This window comes from Hippoglossus stenolepis, chromosome 5 (assembly GCF_022539355.2).
Source record: "Hippoglossus stenolepis isolate QCI-W04-F060 chromosome 5, HSTE1.2, whole genome shotgun sequence".
Taxonomy (NCBI): Eukaryota; Metazoa; Chordata; class Actinopteri; order Pleuronectiformes; family Pleuronectidae; genus Hippoglossus; species Hippoglossus stenolepis.
In genome coordinates, this window is record NC_061487.1 from 23,136,420 (window position 1) to 23,159,912 (window position 23,493).

Sequence of the window (23,493 nt, forward strand, 5' to 3'; positions counted from 1 at the left end):
AGGTTTGTGTTGAGTTGTGTATCGGACTGGACTGAGTTCTGGCCTGTTGAGACTTGTGAGCTGAACAATGGGAAGACGTGTGATGTGTTAACCTCTGACACGTTGACCTCTGACCCCGACCCCTCGCTGTGCTCTTCACAGGAGAGGCCTACATGAGACTGAACAAACTGCCTGAAGCTGAGCACTGGTACACGGAGTCGCTGCGAGCCAAGCCCGACCACATCCCTGCACACCTCACCTACGGCAAACTCCTGGCTGTCACGGTAAGATTTGTTGAATGGAACATAGAATAGAATAGAATATTACTTTACTGTCTACCAAAGAGGAAAATTGTCTTCGGCTCACCAATAAACCAGCGAAGACAGACAATGATAAAAACAAGCGACAACATAAAACAATTAGTACAGTTAGTAAAACTTAAACGTTTCAGAACTAACAAAGCTGTTGTTGGCTATACTGCTGCTACAATGGCTAATGTTAGCCAACTCCTCAACAAACAGGCTAAATAACAACGTGTCCCAATTCAGGGGCAGCTTCTGTTGGATGACACGATCTGGGCCACATGCTTTTTGGGCTGCATAGACCTAATATGAGACAGTCTGGTCAATGGTGGACTTAAAAATTGGAAGTTTAGGTCTAGGTCTCTGCCATTATCACTTTGAAAAGCAGTTTTGTCATCCAAGAATGAATCCTGAGAACGGTTGGCCCGAGAAGGATCCAACCTTGGCTGATTGCGGTGGAAATTTGGCGGCCACATTTGAAGTATTTCAATGGGACAGCCTCGTCCTGCTGCTGTGACGTAATCCATCTTAAAATGCAGCCTCCGAAGGATGCAGCCCCTGAACTGGGACACAACTCATGAGTCAGTTCGCTGACTCGTGGCCTCAGTTCAACAAAAGTTGCACGGACAAACCAGCATTAGCTTCACCTGTGCCTCACTCAATACGTGTCGAGGCAGGTTGAATGTTAATCAATCACACTGATGAACGAATTGACTCTCGGGTCTGAAACTCTCATCGTCTCACTTTTCTATTCCCTGAACCTCCTCTCATTCTCCACCTGTCTCCTTTTCGTTCTTTTCACTCTGTCCGTTTATTACTCTCCCTTTCATCCACCCAGGATTCTCATCAGTTCTACTGACGGTCGTAATGTTCTCCTGAAGACTCTACAGTTAATCAATAGTGTGTGGGTGAAAGAGTGAGAGACGGGGGAAACGGCTGGAAGAGAGCGAGTATGAGAGGAGAGAGAGAGAGATGTTCCTGCCTGTCTGGGCGTAGACGTGTCAAGATTAATTTCAGACATATATATTTATATATACATGTTTACTTTAATGTAATATCCATGTATATGTCGGAAAAACAAACTTAAATAAAAAATATATGAATATCAGGATGTAATATGGTTAATAGTATTAAGAGTATTAATATTAATAGTATTTGAATACAAACTATCAAATAGTATAGTATAATAATAGTCTACAATAAATGAGTTATGAAATATAGAGCAATATATTATAAAATGAGATGTAGTAATAGAACAACAATATAACGTACAGTACGGCAGCATGGTATATTGTTATGATTCATTCCTCTTAAAACATCAAAGTGAAGTCTCACCATAAAATAAGATTACACTAGATTACACTATTGTTATCATTAGTACCATCCTATAATAATAGATTTTATATATATATATATATATATATATATATTATATGCTTTGGATTAGTATTTCTTCCTGATTAGATATAATTGTTAAGTCAATGCTACTTGTTCCTAAAAAAATCTAAATGCTGCAACCCTGTAATTACCATGTTGCCCCAATTAAAAGTAAAATATTTAACTGTGGTGAAACAAGTTTACATCTGTCCTGGTTTATACGTCTGCAGAGATAAAATCCTTTCAGAGTCACATAGCCGTGTTTCAGCAAAGGAAAGGTCGTCTATGCTGATTGGGCGGAAGCGTTTCAGGGTCACTGACTTTACGAGGAGATGTCGGTCAAGAATCTTAAACAGTCTTCCGTTCCAGATAGCAGCAAGAAAGGCGTGTGTGGAAGAGAGCAGTGAGCTGTCAGGATGGAAATAAACAAATTAGAGGAAGAGTAGCTCAGAAGGTCAGAGGACGGGTGGAGGCCTCGTCTTCAGCCGACGTCCCCTTCTCCTGCTGTCTGGTCTCTGATGAAAGGACGTGTTCAAAAACCTGGAGCGCTGGTGTCTGAATTTCCACACGGATTCAAGACTCTTCCTGGCTCTGTCCCCTTTCATTTCCCTTTCTGGAAACAGACCCTTTTCCTTTGTACTCGCTCCAAATTTATAAATTGTGTATCGCCACTGATTTGTGTGGAGGAATTTCACTGGCACATCATTATTTAGTTAAACCTGCAGGAAAAATGCAAACTTTTCCAACATGTTTTAACACTTTTCAATGATTAATTTGACATTTTAACAAAATAAAGATTTTCTTTGCATTTTCTGGCCAAAATTGAGGTGAGAATTTTGACGTTCATATTTTTGTGTGGCAAATATGAAGCTACTGCCTGCAGCTGGTTAGCTTAGCATCGTGCATGGTCTGGAAACAGCTAGCTTCATGTTTGTCCATAGCAAAACCACTCACCAGCATCTCTACAGCTCAATACTTAACATGTTACTTTTCATTAGTTTAATCCAAAAACCAAAGTGTAGCTGAACAGCGCAAGGCTACATTTCCCCCCCCTATACTTTCCAGCCTTTTCAACCTTTGTGCTTTCTGGCAGCATCATACTAACATAATACTCTAATAATACCATCATATAATAATATAATACAATAATATAATTGCATAATAACAGTAAAATATCAGTGAAGTGTATCGTTGTGTGTCTAAATTAAATTGAGCTCCTGCACCACAGGATTGATTTTCCCATCTGTACTCAGCACTGACCGATGGTCAGCTCAAATTACCGCTCAGCTGACAACACAGATCAACGTCGTTCGTTAAGTTGACATGAATTCCTTTTCTGACAAGATAAAAAAAAAAACATCTGAAACCAAACGCCGTCAGTTTGAAACAGTGCAGGGGAACGACTCGGTTCCTCTGGAGGGCGGCGTTAAGAGTCCGGGGGAAAGTGGACGAGGGGAAGAATTCATTCGGCCGTGAAGAGAAAGCCATTTTATTCAAGAAGGTGTTATCGATTTTTGGAGGAAAGGCAGAGTTCAAACCTGTGGGGACGACTCTCTGAGGATCTCTGACTATGATGGATGGTGGAGGTGTGTCGAGCTCCGGTGATCCTGAGTGCAAATAACGTTGTTTAGACGGATATACAGTCTATTTAGCCATGAAAAAACTTTTGTTGGAAAGTTTGGGAAAGTTTTTACCCATTAATCCCAGTCAGGGTGATATTTATATTCTTCTCTGTTGTGGCTGTGTCCCCTGTGCCTGATGACAACAGCATTTAAACATGATCACAGCCAGCGCAGGAAGTTGACCTGCCCTTCAGCCCCAGCCTCTGTCATCCCCTACCTCCACGCTCCCTGTGGCACGACTCTGAGTGATGAAGATGCTTCAGATACTGTCGGGGGGGCTTTTTGAGGTTCAGATCCCCGCGGGGGGAGGTGGAGAGGCTGCGAGATAAGGCTCGACAGCCGGGTCAGGGAGGGGTGAGCGGACGCCGGCGGAGCTGCGCTGGAAGCTGAGGCGCAGAGAGAGAACAGTTGCTGTGATTTGTGGATGAGGGGAGGAACAAAATAGGAAAGGAAGGGGAAAGTTCATCCCACAGATCAGTATCGCGCCCCCTGCTGAGCTGACCCCTCCACACCTCCGCTGACACCATGGGGAGGCAGGATGTGTTCCGGGCGCGGAGATGGACACGCTCGCCGTGATGCTCGCGGCGTTGTCAGTCATCCACTTGTCATTTCCTCCGCTAATAGGATGCAGGCTTGGTTCATAATAACCTCGGCACCCACAGAGCCAGAGCTACATCTGCACTTTATCTGACGCGATCAGGAGATTTGAGGTGGGAGGCACGAACCAGTAAGCTCAGCATGTGTGTGACAAAAGGGAGGATTTTGTGTCCACACCAGTGATGTGACTAGAACGAGTGGATATTAGACAGTAAAAAAGGTGATGTTAAACACTTTCGGTTCCCACACACACCCACAGCTTATAGGCTCGCGGCCTTGAGGTGATTTAAATTCAACAAGGAGCTGTCACAGAACCTGGGCTTCTTCGTCTTTGTCGGTTCAGCTGAGCGTCTTCCATCAGCTCTCACTTCACACAGGTTTCACTTTAGAAACTTTAAATTCCTAATTAGCATATTAACAGTACGAGATTCAGTTCCATCTTGAAGGGGTTGAGTTAATTAGAGATTCTGAATTGATCGTCAGTGTGTATGTGAAAGGTTTGTTGGTCTGTGTGTGCCGGCCCTGTGATGCACTGTGATTGGCTGGGCGACACTCCAAGGATAAGCATTAGAGTTTGATCAGAGGATTGATACTTGAATAAGGAAAATCTCGTTTATCATCATGATCCCTTCACCAGTGGTGGCTGTGGCTGAGGGGGTAGATTGGTCATCCTCTTACCAGAAGGTTGGTTAGGTCTGCAAATCTATGGTTCGATCCCAGTCTTCCCCATCTGCATGCCCTGAAATTGCCCCTCATAGAGAAAGTGCTGCCCATGCACAGTATGAATGTGTGTGTGTGAATGGGTGAATGACAATAACCTGTACTTTAAAGCACTTTGAGTGGTCATCAATTCTAGAACAGGGCTTTATAAATACAGACCATTTTCCCACAGAACTAAAATGGTGAACACTGTAAACGTTTACCAACATAACATCAGCATATTGGCATTTAGCTCCAAGCACAACCTACATCAGAGAGCACTGCATCACGGGGCTGATAGTGAGGTTGCCTCGCATGACTTAGAACTCAGCGGTTGTGCAGCCTTAAGCCTGAAGCTATGACCTGAATTTAGCTTCCATCCACGTCTTTAAGACCAAACCCAGCTGAATCCAACGGTTGCTGCCAAATGTAAGGCCTATAACCGGCATCCTGATATTTTCATCTTTTCATTACTGACTGTGACCTTGCCAGGCATGTGCAGAACATTGGACACACGCCCTCTGCCACAGGGCAATACGTGTTTTATTGCAACAATGCGACACGCAGAAGAACAATTCTCATAAAACTTGAGTGTTTTTGCAGTAGAAAGGTGGTAAAACATCTAAATATGTGCAACATGACTGAAGAAAGACAGAAAGAAACAGAAAGAAACTTTAGATTCTGGAGCCAAAACTTTCCGAGGACTAATGACAAATGATTAACTGGTCACTTCTTCCCACAAAACTCCCTCTGAGCGTGTTCTCCATTATCACACTCAGACCTGTCATCATCCAAATTTTTAAATCCACCAACAACTGCAACTCATTTCCCAGTGTGAACGCTTAATTCCGAGGTTTAACAAACAGTCTCCTCTATTATAAAACCAGCTGCGACTCAAACACCTCCGTCTGCGAGTGTAAATACACAGAGATGATGCTTTTCAGACTGCGATCGCTACTTGGCCGCATTCAGCGATATTAAACATATACTTAGCACGGGCTTTACTTTCCACAGCATCAAGGGAAACCTCCCTCACACATTAACATAGGAAAATGATGTATTTGTTGAATCTGCAGCTTGATGAAAACATGTACGCTCGACTAAGTATCGTCATTTATAGTAGATTGTACTGATTGGATTCGAGCCTGTTCTTCTGTTTGAATAGACTGAAGTAATTCAGATGAATCGTTTTTACTGACTAGTTCAATTTTATTCTATCTTTCAATTTTATATCAGGCTTTTATAGACTGCTGAACTGCAGTTTAATATCATGCATTATTCATGATAATGCATTGTCTTTCAGGGTGAAACACACTAACGGGGGGGCTGCATTGTTGATGCTTAAACATCAGCTTTTCACAGATGAGCGTGCGTTGTTAATTGTTGATCAGATGGCATCTGGTGGCCGGCTGATACCAGGAATGCTCAGAGGTCCCAGCTGCTGTTTCTATTGGCCAGCTGCTCTGTGCCGTTTGAGCTGGGATTGGTTGAATGTCACAGTTTCGAAGGACATGAGACGAGAGACGTTTCTCCTCACGCTCCCAGCACTGTATAGATTTATCCATCACTCTAAAGACCCGACACACCACTGTACAAAGTGTGTGTGGATACTGGACCCAAATTGCTTCCTGAGCCGCACTCTAGTAAACTATACATTAACTATACAGCTTATTCTTACTGGGGAAGCTGGAGCAAATCCCAGCAAAAAATTGTCTGCGCAGATTTCCAGCGTATTTCAGGGCCAACATAGACACAAAAACTATTCACTCTCACATTCACACCTATGGTCAATGTAGAGTCTGTAATTAACGTCTGGTAGGAAGATCGTTTACCCAGAGAAAAAACAGGCAGACAAGAAAAAATACATAAAAAAGACTCCAGACGAACTGGGATCAAACAGGGAACCTTGTTAACCACTGCCGCACAATGCCTCCCTACTGTAGCACACACACACACACACACACACACACACACACACACACACACACACACACAAACCTCTGTGTGCGTGCCATGCACCTGTATGGATTCCTACAGACACGTGAGCCTCTCTGTCTCTTCCCTCCTCGCCTCTCCGACCCTGCCGCTCCATTTCCCTCCACCGCTCTCTGGCTTGTTTCACAGCGGTCGGGGCCACACACGCTGGCGTTCTGCGGTCAAACCCTGGAAGTGTTATTTGCCCAGATAAAAAGTGTGTAATGAATAAGCCTCTGCCCCGTCTGCTCCGCCGGGCCAAGCACGACTGCGCCTACTTTGACAGGACGACACATGAGCTCGAAAGAAAAACACTCGTGGTCCACGTGTTTCGTGTCTGTTTATTAGTATTTATTGTTAGAGTAGGTCTGTGGCTTGGAGAGAGACACTAGGTACACAGAGGTATTTTGGACACTGAGCTGAGTGTCTTGTTTTTTTAGAATGACTTGTTCTGAGCAGCGCTTGAGACAATAAATGACACTGTATTGATTCTGCGTCTCTCAGGGTCAGAAGACAGAAGCAGAGAGGTACTTCTTGAAGGCCATTCAGCTTGATCCCTCAAAAGGCAACTGCTACATGCATTATGGTAAGTTTTAATTTTTAATTTTTATTATTATTCCTTTTTTTTTATCCTGACTTTATTCTTACAGCCATTTCATACGCACATGCACAAAGGCAGGAACTTACACACCTTTTCATGTTGCTTGTCGGCTGACCCCATTGGCGTCTCTTCCTCCAATCAGCCACAGTGTCGGTCTGTCCGTGATTTGTGGGGGGGGGGGTCATAAGGTGCAACAAGGATGATTTCCTCTGATTGTTCTCTTTTATTTGATGGAAATATGGAACGTGACAATTTCAGCGTCTCTCCTGTCTCACACGACTTGAAAGTGCTCTTTACTCTTCTAGTCAGATCGAGTTTGAATGAACTGACACGACGATTAATTCCTTGTGAAGCTTCGTAACCTCGTGTGTCTGAAACGCCGTTTTGTGATTTGTCAGCTCTGTATCTTCGCACCAGCTTGAGTCTGACATTCAAAATGATCTGTGCCAGGCTAATGGTGGATTCTTGCATTTAGTTGAAGTACTATTTGTCTTGAGTTGTCACCTGGAAGGAAGGAAGCGATGAAAAACAGGCTCAGTCTTCAACGGTTTGCGACACACGATAAAATGAAAATAAAATGAAAATACGTGAACTTCCTTTAGCTCAGACTCAAACATTCATCGAACAGATTCATATATTTACAGCTGAACATTGTTGTATTATCTGAGATAGAATTGAATAAAATAGGGTTGTGCCTTTTATAATAGATTCTGCATATAAATCTCTAAAAGTTTCAGGGTATCTTGAAGTCATGAAAAGTATTTCCAAGCCAAGTTTCTATCAAGTTCCTTGGAAAGTATTAAAACTTCCCCTTTTTAATTTACACCTATTGCTAATATCTGTGGACTACTGTCACTGTGCTATAGCTACAGTCATTAAAGGCATTGTCTCGTAACCGGGTGTTGATAATAGGAAAACTTTCAATTAATATGAATGAATTAATGATTTTCTAACTTATTATTTTTGAATATACTGCTGAGAAGTTCTGACAAAAAGTGGAACATAATCAAATATCCTTCAAAGCTAAATTGTCTTTTTTTTATCACCCTTTTAATTTTGTATTTTGTATTTGTATGAATTTGCATTCTATCGTTTTAATATCTATTAATATCTATTTGATATTAAAAACGATATTTAAAGATCTCAGATTTAATTTAGTTTTTTTTAGCCCTGGCCTCTGGTCTGTGTTGAAAACCAGATCTTACAACATTCCCCTACATGATGAGCAGGACTTACAATATCACACTTGTTACACTTGGATCCCCTTTGAGAAGTGTCTGTATAAAAATAGCAGAGCGCTTCATGACTCCCGTGTTTGTTGATGCAGGAGCTGTCTTTCCTTTATTAGACATAGATTTGCTTTGATATCCCAAACCCTGCATGCAGAGGTGTTCTTAACCTGGAGCTGCTTCACACTCACTCATGGTCCGAAGCCTCATTTTGAGTCTGCCTCTCACCTCGGGCCTCGACTAACAGCTTCAGTTTCATCCACGGTTATTAAGGAAAATATGCTGAGGTTCACTCGGTGGTTTAGCATCCTGCTACAGCAGCCGAGCAAACCAAAGTCAACACGGTGTTCATTTCTCTCTGAGCCCGGACCGCTGCAAGGGGTCCACCCTCGGTTCCCGGCCCTCGTCAGGCTTCCATAATCCCGACTCATTATGTGGGTCCGCTGAGGCTCATGGCGAACGCAGCCACACCCATAATACGACACAAACCTCCAAGCGAGAATCAGTTTCATCTTAAACAAACAGATCAATCAAGGTCAGCTAATCAGAACAAATGGGTCTGAGAGATGGCCAGAGAGCGATGGTATGCTACACTCAGATCTAGTGTTTCAGCGTATTATTTCAGGGGCAGACAAGGCCGTCCCTCCACCTGGGCCAAAGGCAACACTCGGAGGCTGCGTATCCCTCCGTGCCTCTTTGGGGAACCCTCGGTAATTTCACCGCGGTGCTGTTCTCTCCTCCCCTGCCAGGTCAGTTTTTGTTGGAAGAGTCCCGGCTGCTGGAAGCGGCGGAGATGGCGGAGAAAGCCGCGCGCCTCGACAGCGGGGAGTTTGATGTGGTCTTCAGTGCAGCCCATATGCTCAGGTGAGTGTTTGATCAGAATTCAGCCTTTTTTTCCTGTTACATATGATGGTTTTCATAACTCAAGCACATGCGGAGTTGGGCCAGTTTTTCCAAGGCTGAGTAGAGGGAGGTTGTGTATGAGAGAGGGAGGTCCTCTGTCTGCACGGTTTATCCAGGGGCTTACACTTCTCCTCAGCCAGTGTGATTTACTTGGCTGTGGTCTGTAATCCTCCCCTCTCGCTGCAGTGCCAGCCTGAGAGCTGCTGGTTTGTCTTAGCGTGCTTCTCAGCGATGTATCTTCATGTGCTCTCTCTCTCTCTCACTCCTCTGCAGCTCTCTCTCCTTCTCTCTCACTCCTCTGCTGTCGCTGGCTCCTCTCTGAGACTCTGCCTCCAAATCAGTGGAGGGTTCAGCTGATGACTCTGAGCAGCGAGAGACTTACTCACAAGCTGTCGTGTTACTCAGAGCAAGCCGTGAATGGAAATTTGTAAATACAGAAACGTGCCAACGTACAGTGCATTGCTCCACTGACTGAATAAACCTTATTATACAGAGGTATAATAACCCAGTGCAGAGATTACCTTATTTAAACTCATCATGAGTGGCTCGGGGCTTTTACATTAACAATACAGCAGCCTGCTGAAGGAATATGGATTTCTTTAATTTCACGACTGCATATCTGGACCTAGAAGAGCACTCAGAAAACACATTAACCTCCACCAAGGCCACTTTATCACCACATTGAAAATACATTAAGATGAGATTCATATATAATGTACACAGGAATGTTCTTCAACTTGCTCACATTTCCACCTGTTAGATAATAGCACTTTTTATATGCCTAAGTTTTGTAGCTACGCGTCGGCAGCAGCCATTGGTCGAGCCCACAGGCATTATGTTTTCATGTTGTTCGTCTGTCACAGTCTTGTGAACACAATATCTTTGGTCAAAGGTCAAGGAAACGTTGGCAAATAAAGACAAAAAGTCTGATAAAACTGCTGATGCATTGGCCGAGACTTAAGCACGGCTACACAGCTGTTGTATGCATAGCTCTTCCCCCCACCGGTGCGATCAGGCAGAATCTTCACCACCAACAGCTTTCAGTGCTGAGAGCCTCTTCCAGGGTCCGGACCCCTGGCAGCTAAAGAGAGCGTCAAGCAGTGTTTGGGGCTGAACTCCTTTCCGCTCGCTTGGCATGGGGTCCCACTCTTCCACAGCTCATGTTCTTTATGTTGTTTGTCTTGGACGCAGACGTGGAAAGGCCCTCGGTTGGTGGGGACACAAGTGAATCTACACAGTGGAAGGAGTGGGGGGGTTAAAAGGAGGGACGGAAGCTCTCAGATGTGCAAATGTCTTTTATTGCTCTCTTGAGCTCTTGCCTTTTTGGACGAACAATTTCATTCAAACAATGTTTATTTTTTTAAACTGCCTCTTTTTTAGAGCGTGAATGTCGGAAAAGAAAAGCTGGTTAATGGAAAGGTCAGTGGGGATAGTATGGCGTTTATTCAATCTGGCGTATGTACGTTAAAACCATGCCCACGCACATTATACACACACATAAAACCATACTCGCGAGGGAGTATTTCTACTCTGTAAGCGCACAGAACAGTATCAACAATCAGCGAGGGCTACGCGCAAGGGAACATTTCAACTGCGGCTCCGAAAGATTTGTACGTTACCAGCATGTCATGATGTTAGACATGGCAATTTGTCCATATTTCAGCTTCCAAATTGTTTAAATTGGTTTGACTTGATAACGCTATTATGATAATAACAAGAAGAATTGGTAGTAAGTTACATTAGGGGCACTGCACAGTCGGTATTACCCTCGGGGGAAGATGTCGATGTTCAGTGTTGCGTTTCAACACAGAAAAATGGGATTCTCTGCTGGAGACAGATGCGGTTTAAGCCCAAATATCTGGCTGTTGTGGTAAATGCTATTTGTTCATTCAGTCATTAGTATCCAGCGATGTCCCACAGCATGTATCATGAGCCGCACTGTCACTGAAGTGGATTGTGCATGTCTGAGGTTAATGAAGCATGTCTACACAACAAGACGGGAGAGTAAAAAAAGATCAGCGGTCGAGCTGCTGAAATGAAATATGGTCAAAAATTTCCCCCGTGTGTTTTTTCTTTATTTTGTTCAACTTCATTCCTGCTCCATTTTCCCATCACTCCTCTTCTCGTCCCTTCGCTCCTGTCGTCTCACGCCGGCTCTTCAAACCCAGGCAGCGGTTCACATACTTGGCCTCCATTGTCTTCTGCTCTCTCACAACCCGCAGACAAACCCGAGGAGTTTGTGCTGCTCCTCTGCTCATGGTGTGGCAGCTCTCCAGCTCGCCTCTGATAATGTGTTTATAAATGCGATAATGATATTATGGAATTAGATTGGTGCGTTTTCTCCCTCAGAAGGATTGTGCTTTCTAAATATTGTGCTGGCAAACAAACATATGGTTGTGGTTGGACGCCAAACCCACATTTATAGTCTCAGGACAAATTCAGCAACTGGAGTCAGTGTCTGGAACTCTGCTGGAATGTAAAATGCTTCTTTTTTTTTTTCGGGGGGCTGGAAAAATTCAGCTGCGCTAAAAAAATAAACAGAAGTGGCATCTGAAGTATATCTGAAGTATGTTAGCGGATAAAGTGGAGGATGAAATCGAAATTCTGTTTTTTAAGTTATGTTTGGGTCGTGGCTCCAGACGTGGGAATGACGGTCGACTGTAAAGTCTGACAAGTTGATCTAACTCAGAATAAATCTAGAAATCTGATTGCCTTGTAAAAGGTGAGTACATATAATTAGTCTTCAGTTATGTTTACTTTATTTCCACTTGTTTATTAACTTTTTTATATTTACTTAAATGACAAGTGAAATTAACATTTTCTCTCCAAGTTTTAGCCGTTAAAGTAAAACAAGTTTGTTTGACTTAACTAAGTAGTTGTGTTTACTCAGTAGAATTCAGAAAACAGCCCCAGATAGATCAAGTAAGCACAACAAAGAATGTTTAGTTTGACTAATTGCTATTTTAAGCCCACGTCAATTAGACTAAATGATTTAAGCAATCGAAACACCTTGACTTTTTAGCTTGGTCCATGTCTACTCCACTAACACGGAGGAGATTAAGGTTATAACCTCCACTGCAGCCGGCCACCAGGTGGTGATTGAGATGCTTTGGCTTGATTTGGGGAGCGTTTGTCGAACATCTTTATTTACAGTCTATGATAATAACTAGATCGGTCTGCTATCATTTACACCAGTAACTATAACTGTAGCTCAAACACTATGAAACTAAGAAAAGAGCTGAAATACTTCTGACATGTACCAAGTAATGTCTCCCCAATAATATGTATGGAACACGACTTATTTTGTGTCTACAGCATCATGGGAGGCTCTGCTTATCTACCCCAACCCCCCACAAGTAGTGAATGTAGTTATATATTTATCTTCGGCAAAACAAGAATTTTACTCCCATCATATGAGTTGAATTAGCAGGATAGTGAGAAATAAGTAAAAAGCAGTAAGCATAGTTATTACCTTTTACACTGTAATGTGTCACAGGCTACATCTAACTAAAAACATACAGTAAATTCTCTATTCATTCATCAGTGAGGAAGCATAAGACTGTGTTTTTTCAAACCATACATAAAATACCATTTGTATACGTAGGCTGCTGACCTGGTAATCCTCACCTAAAAGCTTTTCCTTTTATCTGAGACCACATGGATGATGATACCTTAACAGGCTGCGACAGCCCAAATGAAACTGCTTCCAACGGCCTCGCCTGCTTTGATCTTTACGACTTCAGGGGCTCTGCAGGCGGCCGTCACCCACTCTGTCCTTGACTTCGTCAAACTTTGTTTGTAATGAGACAATTGTTACCATCAGTGACAAGCGTGCAGCTGTGGACCATAAAGGTGATTTCTGAGATACGGGAGAATTAATAACAGGAAACTCTTTGTGACACTGGAGCCACAGATTTGTGTATAACAGCCGCGGATTATGAAGGAAGACACGGAGCATAACACGGGACATTTTTGTCTTGACTGCAGGTTTTATGTCCTCAGGAACAAAGTATTTATGGTTCCATGCACGGACTCATGCCGACAAGCCATCTGTCCAAAAACCCTTTTTGTGCTAGTGCAGAATATACGACATATTTTGGTGCATGGAGCACGAATGATCCTCCATACTGTTTTCACATCAGTGTTGCAGACGCTGTCCTGTGTGCCAAACCACAGTTACGCTATACAGAAGTGTACGTTGAATATTTCTGATCAGCCTCGGATTGTTGTCGAGATTTCATGAGTTGTCCAATGAGCCAAATGTCCTGACCACGAGGTTCAATTAGAACAGAAAGAGCTTCCAGCGCATTGGTCAGCACAGATGTTATCAAACGTGAGATCCTATCAGATGAGAAACCTACGTGCGAATGGAAACGGCTTTTCTCATCCCTCATTGCTGTTCCCTCCTGCTATTTTCTCGGTGACCCCTTAGCGCTAGTAAACACGCCGGGTTCAAGGCCTCATGCTTAGCCAGGAGCAATAAAGATGAGTAATGATCGCCTCTCTCTCTGTTTTCCCTTTGCAGACAAGCCAGCCTAAATGAAGCAGCCGAGAGGTACTACGGACAAGCAGCAAGCCTGAGGCCCAATGTGAGTACAGCCACAACCAGCTAATCACCCACATTACTGTTTACCCTGATGGACACTATGCAATCACACTCTGAATGGCTCTCCCATGTTATCACTGCCCAGTCTGCCTCCTCACAACGGCCGTCATTGTCAGTGGGTCTTGGGAAGGGTTTGGGTCTGTAAGGGCATCGGGTTCGACTGAGCTCAGAGGTCTGTTTGTGCACCATCCATCAACAGCTTCAAAGGAGGAGCCTGGGTAACTAAATTGAAAAGAATAATGATAATAACACTCGGTGAGAGGACTTTGACATCTTGAAAACGAAATGGGGGTCGAGTCCATTGGTTTGAGTGAGGGCCGCAGAGGGAGCAAAATATGTTTGGCATGTGGTCACCCTGTTTGTTCCTGTGTCTTGATTACAAGACATCAGTTGAGGATTTTATGATCAAAATATATCTGGACAGTGCTATACAGACAATAAAGTTTGGTTCTGCATGCACACAGACCTTAAACAAACAAAAAGAAAAAGATAAACTTGAGGGTAACAATAGGATGATTTTGAAATCTCCACAGAAACCATGAAATTGAGCTCCTGTCCCCTCAGCGTTGACGTAATGTTCATCTTTTGCCAAAGCAATTTTTAACATCTAATTAAAACCAGATGGAAGATAAGAAAAATAATGTGTTTTTATCCGCTCCACTTTAATCACACTCAAATTTAATGTGCTTAAGGTGAATTGTGGGAATATTTCCATTAGTTAAATTTCATTAGTGCGGTACAGACTGTTCTTTGTGCTGTGGGAACACTTTTTTTACGTTTGATCTCTGTTTATAGATTTGGGAATCTTCAGAGGAAAAGTTCAGATTTTCAACATAACATATGAGGACTCGGTGGTTCCAAACAAAACCAAGCTCATGGAAAAATAAGAAGCCAGAGTAGCTTTGAAAACAATCTGTGAAGGTGCTGCTCTCTCCCGGCTGTCAGACAGGTCACTGCTGAGTTGTTGACCCTTGATGACATTTCAGATACAAATGAACAGCATCAACAAAACATTTTCCCTATAGACGAGCAAGTCTACAAAACTGGTGACAGGTAAAATGCCACATTCAAACAAAGCAAACTATTAGTTGTGAATAATTGATTAATAACCATTTGGATGCAAATATTGTGAAAATATTTTTTGCGTAGATACTGAGTTAGCAGCTTCCAATGAAATGAAAGCAAGTTCCACACCCAGTTCTCTTAATTCATCCATGATGCAGATCCACGCCGGCATTGGCCCTTATCACCAAAAGCTCTAAATCTCGTTGTCTTTCCAAGTTCACATCATCGTCGGCATCTTCTATGTTCATGGCTCCTCTTTTTTATTCTAATGTACTTCTTTTTCTTCCCTTTTTAAAAATATATATTAGTTTTTTACAGTTTTGCGTTTGTCATGTGTTGGAAACATCATCAACACACCCACTTGCTCAGTACATTTTCCTGACATTTACTAGGGGCTGGCTGGAAAAGTTCTGGAAAACGTCCGAAGACACGGACTTGGACATTTGCGTTTTTTTCCAGCTCCTCCGGAATATTTCAGGAAAATGTCCCCAGTTCAGTGCGTGTCTGAAAGCAGCTCGACTCTGCAGGGACATATCGGCCAATGTGAGACCCATTGTTGTGCAGTCCCCTGATCTTCTGCTTTAAAATACATGCCGGGGATGTCTGTGGTTCCCACAGCTCTATTTCAGGACCAGACCAGTGTAATGATCACATGTCAGTTTACTTGGCATCTGTAATTTTACAAATCCCTACTTGGTCACTTTTGCTTGGACGCCTCTTGGCATTTGTATTGCTTGCAGATGATGCACAATCGTAATTTAGCATCTTCATCCGTCGTCTTTACCATTCTCCTTTGTTCACTGCGATGCGACTTGACTTAAGCCATGTACCCTGTCCATCTTCATTTGTCATTTCATGCTCTACTGCGGCTCGACTCTTCCCTCTCCAAAGGCACTGGTGTTTTGTATTAAGCACATATGTCTGCTCGCTCTGAGTGAAAGGGGACAATTCCCTCCATTCAAGGGATTTAGTCCCTTAGTCCTACAATCCCCTCTATCTAGACGAGCTAAATCCTATCGGATGCTTGGTTTGCTTTGGTTGCTCTCTGCACCTAGTGACATCTGTCCTTTCAAAGCTCCATGCAGATATTCTGGACTTAAATACCTTTCTGGAGTCATTATGGCCAGGTTATTCCCCAATCTAGCTCCAAATTCAACTCTGGCAGTCTTAAAAGCATATGCTGCTTTACGGCCCAGGCTAATATGCACCACATCTGGCCGTGACTCTGCAGCTTTACATGCCAGTTTTGGGAAGGGTAGCGAGGCAGAGAGGTTACAGAGCAGCAGGAAATGAAGGAAAAAGGGAAACTTTTTGACAAGGGGAACATTTTGCAGAGTGTTGCAAGTGTCAGAAGGGCAAAGGAGAATGCAGAAATAGAGGAATAAATCTTAAAAGTCTTAGCTACGTGAAATTGGGGCAGAAAGGGTTGGCTGAGCAAAGGTGGGAGCCTACAGGGGAGACAGGAGCGAGGAAACTCAACTCGGTAATAAGTTCTGCATGGGCGGAGAGACAGAGCTCTTAAAAACTCGCAGCCTGCAGCTGCACTGAGAGGAAAACCAGGAGTCGCTTGATATTCTACCCAGGACTCTTCGCTCAGGGCGTCATATGTAATGTCACTCATTAGTATCAATCCTGGAGGATCTCAGAAAGCGTGATGTGCCAGGTGAGGTCAGCTTCTCGTCCATGTTCCTGATTGATTTGTTTCTCTGGAAGTTTCACAAAGATTTTTTGTTATTAGAGTCGTTATGAGTCATTCCAGAGACATCTTCAACTTCTCATCCATCCAGAACCAACTCCTTCCTGGACAGGCTTCTGACTCTGGCCTCTCCAACAACCTGTGTCATTCAATTTAAAGTCATATCAGTTTTATTTGTGCAGCGCCAAATCACAGCATCAATAATCTCCAGGTGCTTCACGCAGTACGGTTGAGACCCTGCAGTATCATAAAGAGAAACCCAACTGTTCCCACAGTGAGCAAGTGCTTGGCAACAGTGGAGGGAATATGTGGGCGGCCATCAGGAGATAAATGGGGGACAGTAGAGAGGAGGGGGGTGGAGACCAGGCACAGCTGTGTAACTTGTGTTTAAGCACTGTCACACTGGTTATCTGTGAAGGGAATACTTTCAAACCATTGTCGTTCCATGTGAGATCACCGTGTTGCTCTGGGCCAAAGAGAAGCAGGAATCGTCACTGAGACATTCCTGAGTGAGTCTGCCAGCAAGGAGGGGCCGTCTCATGGAGCCAAGCATCAGGGTGTCGTTTGATCATTGTCACTTAAATGTCTCGCTCCGAGCCATGTTTCTATATAACCTGACTGACCTCGTAGGCCCCGTTCAGACCTGGAGTTAACATCCGTCCAGAGAGATCAGATCACAAGTATGTGTGTTCACACCTGGAATTTACATGCGACCTGAATGTGTCTCCTGTGATCACTTGTGATCTCACGTCCCTGCTCCACATGCAAATAATCACGTTCACATAGATTTGTGTGTGTGTGTCAGTGTTGATATTTGAAGCCGAAATTTGTATTTTCATAATCTTCTTTCAGATGGTGCGTATCCTCTTTTGTTTGTTAGTTTTTTTTTATCGGATTTCTATTGTTGTTACGGTTGTTGCTATGGAAACTCACATACAAGGCAACCACAGTTTAAAACTCCCAAACCGGGACCATTGTGTGTCGATGCTCATGCCGTTGACGGGTACTTTGTGAAGGAATGAGTTAGCGTCCTGGAGCTCTTTGGAAAACTTCTCCTTAGCATTACAGCTAACCGCTAGCGTGTTGGTCTGTTGAGCGATCAGATCCCACCTGTACGTAACGCTGACCACTTCCGATCACTCAGGACAGATGTTAACACCTGGTCTGAACAGCCTCTTAAGGCCTTAGGATGATTTCACTTCACTTAACAAAAATAAAATCCTCACTGACTCCAATGGCCTTAACACAAATTTCCCATATACACCTACACCACTTGTCCCTTCCTCATTGCAGCCCCAGTATTAACGTGTCACTTCCAATCACGTCCATATGTATAAACAGTTATATTTGGGCCGTAGCGTTTTGTGACTTGTAAAAATCCCAAACTTGCGAATTGATCCCCGAGCGTTATTTTGTGGTCTGACCCTCAAGTCAAACAGGAGGTAATTTACAGCCCAAACAGCCTCAGCATCACCCCCGACCATTAAAGTCCAGAACTCTGGCTGCTCCTGAAGAATAATAATAACCCGAAACACAGGAGAAATGTTGTTTTTCTTGGGGATTAATGTAATTGCACAACATTAAGTGAGCGAGGAGTCACGGAGCGACTGCAGTCGTGTCGGTTATTCCAGCCTTTTGCAGCGGTCGAAGCATCTGCATGTTTTATACGTGTTGAGGTGAGAAGTTCTTCCTCTGCAAGAGACACAATGATTATCCCAGAGTCTCTTGGATTTATTCCCCCTATGAGAAAAGCAGCATTGGAGAACGTCCTCATCTAATTCTCATGCACGGATCATCAATTATGAAACTTTGACACTGGAAAAACAGAGATGTTTTGTGAGACGAGGGAAGAACCAGTGAAGGAGGGTAGTTGACGCAACTTGGTCAAAATGAGATAAATGGCGCCTCTCTGAAAATGTCTGGATATCTGCACCTTGAATGTGGAAATGATTCAAACTCACTTAAATACATGGAAGGAAAAGTGATGTGGTTGCTTGTGTTTAAGAACACTAAAGTTTGACTCATATTCCCTGAAGTTATGCAAAGACGGCTTTTAATGTTTTTGGAGCCCAGTGCATTTCACACATTCCACAGATTTCTCATAACATTTAAAAACTATATGTTTTCTCTCATGCAAAGTACGATGGCCTGAGAATTACTGTTGATGAGTTAATAGGCCGTGAGAAAGAAATGAAGGCTTGAGGTATCGAGCACATTAGTAAATGTCAAGATGCCACAACTATGTGCACTTCCATGTGACAATTATGTATGAGGTAATAATAATAGAAAGGAAGTCACGAACACGGCAGTAAAAGTTTTTACTGCCAACTGTTTTATTTGGCTGCTCCTTGTTTCCTAGGAATCAACAATTACTGGAATTAAAACCGTCTTAGCAGTAAAACAGTAGCTTCTTGACATTATTGCACGTTTTTTCCATCAACTACGGACTCTACACCTCGGCCTGGAAACTTTGAAGTCTTTACAGTGATTGTGCTCCGAACACTTACACCCTCATGACTCACCGGCTCGTCAGCGCTGCCGCTGCTGATGATTCTGCCCCGTGGCTCCAGCAGGAGTACACAGCATGTTCAGCTCGGCCCACTTCAAAGTGGCTGCTCCCTCTGACATGCGCGGCCACAGACGTGACACAGGGACGCACAAAGCAGCGCGGTTACCGGGCTCCAAACACGGCACCGCAGCCTGGGTGGCGATCTGACAAACAGGAACCCGATCGCGTGCTGCGAAGCCTCCCACGATGACCGAGATGTGCTATTACAAGCCTGCTTCATTTGAAAGGACAATAAAACTGTTTATTTCTTATTTTATATATCCACACACGTTGAATTTAAAGAGTTTTTCAATCTGTTTAAGTGCATTCCATGTGACTCAGTGATATAAAACATTTGAATGGCGTAGTACTCTCCACATCCCTTCCCCCAAAGTATGAATAGTTATGACTTCACTTGCATTATTCATCTCATAAATTCACGGCCTCTGATTTGAAAAATTCAATGAATAATTTCTTTAAACAGACATTTTGTGATGAGTAAATAACTGTTATTATGCCAGCTCGGTCTTTCTGTCCCTCAAAAACTGAATCACTGTTAATACGGACTGTCCCACATCTACTGTTTAATAATAGAATGTCCTGTGTTGCTGTTCTTGAAGAGTACAGGCTGTGTCTTCTTTTTGCTTGAAGCTCGTCTGAGGTGTCTTCTTTTTTCGCTTTCAGTATCCTGCAGCTCTGATGAACCTGGGGGCGATCCTCCACCTCAACGGGAAGCTGCAAGAGGCTGAAGCCAATTACCTCCGAGCGCTCCAACTGAAACCCGACGACGCCATCACCCAGTCCAACTTGCGCAAGCTGTGGAACATCATGGAGAAACAGGGCCTGAGGACGATGAGCCCCTGAGCTCCTCCCCCCGCCTCGAGTACCTGCCACGTGTGTGCCGGACCCGGAGGAGAGGCCGGCCCCTGCGCTCCTTGTTCGCTCCTCTCTTCCAGGAGACATGGAGGAGGCTCAGGGAGGGCGTGATTGTGCCGCGCAGCCCTCGTAATGACTCCTGAGCTCTGCATACACCTCAGGCCAGCAGCTCTTCTCAGAAGCATTGCTCACAGTTTGGCCGGCTCCGGGCAGTTTTTGGACTCTTTGGAACTTTCTTTAAAATAAGTGCTCCCACAGGAACCTTTTTTTTTTCTTTCTACTTTTCTTTTTTCTAACTAGAGCACTTGAACCAGGAGCGAGACCATAGGTACATCCGTCAACATTTGTGATGAATTAAGTCACTTAAATAAGCAATTGTAGTTCAAAAGGGTCGTACTGATTTGTCCCCGAGCAGCAGCGAGACAAAGTACAAACGAGATCTCAGAGCGAAGCACTGAGGGTATTTTTCATCAGGATTTAATAAAGTTTTGATCAGATATTCAATCTTGGTAATGAAGAAAATGAGATAATATGAAGAACTGGACGCCGTCCAAAATCTCCAGTGAAGTTTTGAGTCTGTGTATTTTTGTTTTTCACATCCTCAGTGGGTTTGTTTTTTACTCGTGAGATTACACACACTTCATAATGAAGGAATGGAAATTAGCACCGTTATTTTAAACCATTTGTCGCAGACGCCCCGGACGTTTGTCGTCAACTTTAAAAAGGGAATTCAGTTTATTAGCCATCACAGCACAACAACAGCCTCTAAAAGCTCCACACAGACTTGTATTTGTCTTGTTTTGGCAGGAAAAGTAAAAAGAAGTGAAGGAAGTGGGACTCATTTCACACTGTAATGCCTTATAATAAATGGTGTGAATCTTCTTTAGCAGTGTGCAGTAGCATGCAGGCGGCATTTTGACCCCTACTGCTTCTCCTAGTTCACAGTTAAAGAAGCCAAGTCGCCATAGAAACGTGTTCGTTGACAACATGAAGAAGCTCTAAACGGAATTATTGAGATACCCTTCCCATGGAAGTCACAGAAAACAACGGTACGGTAGTTATGGGTGCGTCGTCTCCATACTGCTGCTTCCAGCGAGGAGCGTGTGTGGAGCTGAAACAGATGAAGGAAAACTTCTAACCAAATACAGGAGCAATGCCGATGCACATTTTTTTCATCTCATGGCACGAGACTTAGCGCACGTCTTGAGGGAAATGTTTTAACGTTTGTGTTGGAATAAAAACTAATTTCATTGTGTTTATATAAATGAATCCTAATATATATCTACGTTGTGTATATTATACAGAAAAACCATGCAGCAAAAAAGTAGCCAATGGAAGCTCCGACGCTGAGGAAATTTGGTTTGTTACATTAAAGGGGAACTCTGGTATTTTTCAGTCTAGGCCCTATGTTTATGAATCTTGGTGTGTAAATGAAAAACTTGTAGAATCAACCCAGCAGTGGCTACAATGTAATCTTATGGGGCAACTGCAACAGTCCACAAAATGTCCACTAAACATGCTTTTTCCAACAATAATGAAAATGTTAGGGCTCAAATTGTTATTCTGGGTCTTTGCTGAGAGTCTGCGAACATTATGCACGTCTTGCTCAATGAGTACCGTTCATGTACACACCCGTATTTAAAACATAGGCCCAGATTTTCCCATATTGTCAACCCTCAGTTCTCTGTCTCAAGGTCTCATTTTTGTAGATATTCTGTGTAATTAACATCTGCTTGTTTGCCGTCGATGTCAGCAATGACGTTAAATGAGATGACACCTCCCCAGAAGTACGAATATGTGCAGTATTTGTGATCAGAAAAACCTCCTGAACTGTCTGTGTCCTCAGTTTATTACATTGTAAGTTATTGCTTTGTGTTACCTCAGCAACAGAATCAGCTGGCACTGTGTTTTTACATGTAAGATGAAGGAAGTGAGCAGATATGTCGTATGTGTTAGAAAAGAAAAAACTCACAAAACACTTGAGTGGGCCCATTTAAAAAGCACCTTGAATATATATTTGTCACTTGCAGTCAAAATGGTGTCCGCACTGTTCTGTTTATGACTGTGATCACTTGTCGAGTAAAATAATCACAATTCACATTCATCCCTCCCTCACATCACAAAAAAAACAACCCATGTGCTAATTTCTCCTGTGTATATAAAGTGTTCTTGAACAAACACTGATAATTGTTATTGCTTGAGTGACGATGTAAAAAAAACAAACAAAAAAAAAAAAGGTTCACTCTGTGTCTCTGCTCAGGGATCTCAAGCGGTGGGTTATTGCAGAAACTTGTTCACAGAGCGTTTACTAAATTAAAGATTTATTTTTGAAAAGTTGTTGTATTTGTATAAATTATGAAGATTTGTAGCCTTTTTTTCCTCCTTTTTCTAATATAAAAATGAACAATGTGCCAGAATAAGACCTTTGTCTCTCAATGTTGCTTTTTTTCCACAATAAATTTATGGTGTTCTGCTTTTTGTTTTGCCGTGAAGCCATTTCTGATGTAGATTTCACATGAATTTATGCTTTTCATGTGGATTTTTCAACATTCGCCTACATTCAAAAACACACACGTGCGCCTTCGCACTCTGTAGCAACATCCACAGTTCCAAGTGAGGTTTCCTTTAAATCCACGTGGGATATCAGACTTAATGGGGTGGTCTTGCACGCTGTGGAACAGGTTTTACGGGGCATTTAAAGGTCCCTCCCCCCCTGCAAATTTGCTAAATCGTGTCATAAAATCAACTGAAATGGAATCTCCTCCGCTTTGATCTGTGAACAACAAAGAGGACATGTAAATATTACCATATGGAATCGTGGGTAGCGCAGTGTACACATGGCTGGTGTGCTTCCATTCCAACCACCCCCACAATCCAAACTCCCGCTGACAAGCAAAAGGCCCTTCCCTGAGAGCGGAGCAGTCTGCCCTGTGAAGTTTCTCACATGTCTACATGAGAGGTCTGCCCCCGAGTTCGGAGCTCGCCATGGTGCCCGGCTCCCCCGATCGGACTGGAATGCACGGACGCTGCTCGCACTGTCCGCTCCAGTTTGAATCCTCTTCTAATAAAGCAGGTGCAACTCACATGTCTTGACAAATATTGAGAGAGTGAAGCTTGCCGCCGAGTCACGCTACAAAGGAAATGTGCTTTTAATTTGTGCAGTAAGCCTCAGTAGGCATTTGGACGTTCTCCCATATGAGGTTAACTATACGGCTGACTATGAAATTACATGTTGGTGCATATGGAAGCAGCAGCAGAGGAAACTGTTTTAGGACTAGTATATTGCTGGCATAGTGTTTGCCACAGCCTAAAGGGGTTTTGAACTATGCTACAGTGGAGTCAGCCCGAGAGGCCGAAGAAATCTGGACTGAAATATCTCAAAACTCAAAATCTACTCAATGGATTTGGCAGAAAGTCCT

At 43.3% G+C, this 23,493-nt stretch overlaps 1 protein-coding gene across 1 annotated transcript in view; it reads left to right on the top strand.

Moving 5' to 3' along the window:
• Positions 1 to 22,550, top strand: part of tmtc2b (transmembrane O-mannosyltransferase targeting cadherins 2b) — a 96,564-nt gene extending 74,014 nt beyond the window's left edge. Inside the window, exons 8-12 of the mRNA XM_035156957.2 lie at positions 142 to 263; positions 7,055 to 7,136; positions 9,130 to 9,244; positions 13,809 to 13,872; positions 19,883 to 22,550. Of these exons, the coding sequence (XP_035012848.2) occupies positions 142 to 263; positions 7,055 to 7,136; positions 9,130 to 9,244; positions 13,809 to 13,872; positions 19,883 to 20,062 (563 nt within the window). The 3' untranslated portion in view covers positions 20,063 to 22,550. The remainder of the gene's footprint in view (positions 1 to 141; positions 264 to 7,054; positions 7,137 to 9,129; positions 9,245 to 13,808; positions 13,873 to 19,882) is intronic.
• Positions 22,551 to 23,493: the final 943 nt, after the last annotated feature.